Source organism: Lampetra fluviatilis, unplaced genomic scaffold (assembly GCF_964198595.1).
Source record: "Lampetra fluviatilis unplaced genomic scaffold, kcLamFluv1.1 SCAFFOLD_876, whole genome shotgun sequence".
Lineage (NCBI taxonomy): Eukaryota > Metazoa > Chordata > Hyperoartia > Petromyzontiformes > Petromyzontidae > Lampetra > Lampetra fluviatilis.
Window position 1 is genome coordinate 12501 of NW_027620729.1, and position 2500 is coordinate 15000.

Genomic DNA, 2500 nt, shown 5'->3' on the forward strand with positions numbered 1-2500 from the left:
CCACCTCCATCACCACCACCACCACCACGACCACCACGACCACCACCACCTCACCTGTGCCATAGAGCATGGCGAGCTGTATGGATGAGAGCCAGGGCGGTGTCGCTGTAGCCCCACGCCAAACTCCTGGATGAGCTCACACCTCCACCTCCTCCCACCTCCTCCACCTCCACCACCACCACCTCCTCCATCACCTCCACCACCTCCACCACCACCCCCAACCACCACCTCCCCCCCACCACCTCCCCCCCACCACCACCTCCTCCACCTCCACCCACTCACTCACTCATTACACTCACCCACCCACCTCCCCCCCCACCACCACCTCCTCCACCTCCACCCACTCACTCACTCAATCACTCACCCACCCACCTCCCCCCCCACCACCACCTCCTCCACCTCCACCCACTCACTCACTCATTCACTCACCCACCCAACCTCCCCCCCACCACCACCACCACCACCTCACCTGTGCCATAGAGCATGGCGAGCTGTATGGATGAGAGCCAGGCGGTGTCGCTGTAGCCCACGCCAAACTCCTGGATGAGCTCACACCTCCAACCCCTCCTCCACCTCCACCACCACCACCACCACCACCACCACCACCTCCTCCACCTCCACCACCTCCACCACCACCACCCCCACCATCTCCACCACCTCTCCCACCTCCTCCACCTCCTCCTCTACCACCTCCACCTCCACCACCTCCTCCATCACCTCACCACCTCCACCACCACCACCCCCACCTCCCCCATCTCCTCCACCTAACACCTCCACCACCACCACCACCTCCACACCTCCTCCACCACCTCCCCCACCACCACCACCTTCCCCCCCCACCACTACCCCCACCACCATCACCACCACCACTCACTCACCCACCCACGACCACCACCACCACCACCTCACCTGTGCCATAGAGCATGGCGAGCAGTATGGATGAGAGCCAGGCGGTGTCGCTGTAGCCCACGCCAAACTCCTGATGAGCTCACCACCTCCACCTCCTCCACCATCCTCCACCTCCACCACCACCACCTCCTCCATCACCTCCACACCTCCACCACCACCCCCACCACCACCTCCCCCCCACCACCTCCCCCCCCACCACCACCTCCTCCACCTCCACCCACTCACTCACTCATTCACTCACCCACCCACCTCCCCCCCCACCACCACCTCCTCCACCTCCACCCACTCACTCACTCATTCACTCACCCACCCACCTCCCCCCCACCACCACCTCCTCCACCTCCACCCACTCACTCACTCATTCACTCACCCACCCACCTCCCCCCCACCACCACCACCACCACCTCACCTGTGCCATAGAGCATGGCGAGCTGTATGGATGAGAGCCAGGCGGTGTCGCTGTAGCCCACGCCAAACTCCTGGATGAGCTCACCACCTCCAACCCCTCCTCCACCTCCACCACCACCACCACCACCACCACCACCTCCTCCACCTCCACCACCTCCACCACCACCACCCCCACCATCTCCACCACCTCTCCCACCTCCTCCACCTCCTCCTCTACCACCTCCACCTCCACCACCTCCTCCATCACCTCCACCACCTCCACCACCACCACCCCCACCTCCCCATCTCCTCCACCTAACACCTCCACCACCACCACCACCTCCCACACCTCCTCCACCACCTCCCCCACCACCACCACCTTCCCCCCCCACCACTACCCCCACCACCATCACCACCACCACTCACTCACCCACCCACGACCACCACCACCACCACCTCACCTGTGCCATAGAGCATGGCGAGCAGTATGGATGAGAGCCAGGCGGTGTCGCTGTAGCCCACGCCAAACTCCTGGATGAGCTCACCACCTCCACCTCCTCCACCTCCTCCACCTCCACCACCACCACCTCCTCCATCACCTCCACCACCTCCACCACCACCCCCACCACCACCTCCCCCCCACCACCTCCCCCCCCCACCACCACCTCCTCCACCTCCACCCACTCACTCACTCATTCACTCACCCACCCACTCCCCCCCCACCACCACCTCCTCCACCTCCACCCACTCACTCACTCATTCACTCACCCACCCCCACCTCCCCCCACCACCACCACCACCACCACCATCTCACCTGTGCCATAGAGCATGGCGAGCAGTATGGATGAGAGCCAGGCGGTGTCGCTGTAGCCCACGCCAAACTCCTGGATGAGCTCCTTGAAGAAGACGCTGACTGCCTTGGGAAAGGCGTACGAGAATCCGGTCACCACGAAACATCCGAGAAGCACCAGCCAGGCCCAGCCGCCATCAGGGGGAGGCACCAGCTGCGGTGCGTCGTCAACCACAGCGCCACCCATCTAGAGAGGAGAGGCAGTAGCAGTGTCATGTCCCAGTGAGTTGTGGTGGTGGTGGTGGTTGTGGTGGTGGTGAGTTGTCAACCACAGCGCCACCCATCTAGAGAGGAGGGCAGTAGCAGTGTCATGTACCAGTGAGTTGTGGTGGTGGTGGTGGTGAGGGTGGGGGT

At 63.9% G+C, this 2500-nt stretch overlaps 1 protein-coding gene across 1 annotated transcript in view; it reads right to left on the reverse strand.

Annotated features, from left to right (window-relative positions):
- LOC144954323 (monocarboxylate transporter 4-like) overlaps positions 1-2500 on the reverse strand; it is a gene marked incomplete at its 3' end in the record, with an annotated part of 24205 nt that overhangs the window by 11766 nt on the left and 9939 nt on the right. The window contains exon 2 of the mRNA XM_078884844.1: positions 2111-2333. Within this exon, the coding sequence (XP_078740970.1) occupies positions 2111-2333 (223 nt within the window). The remainder of the gene's footprint in view (positions 1-2110; positions 2334-2500) is intronic.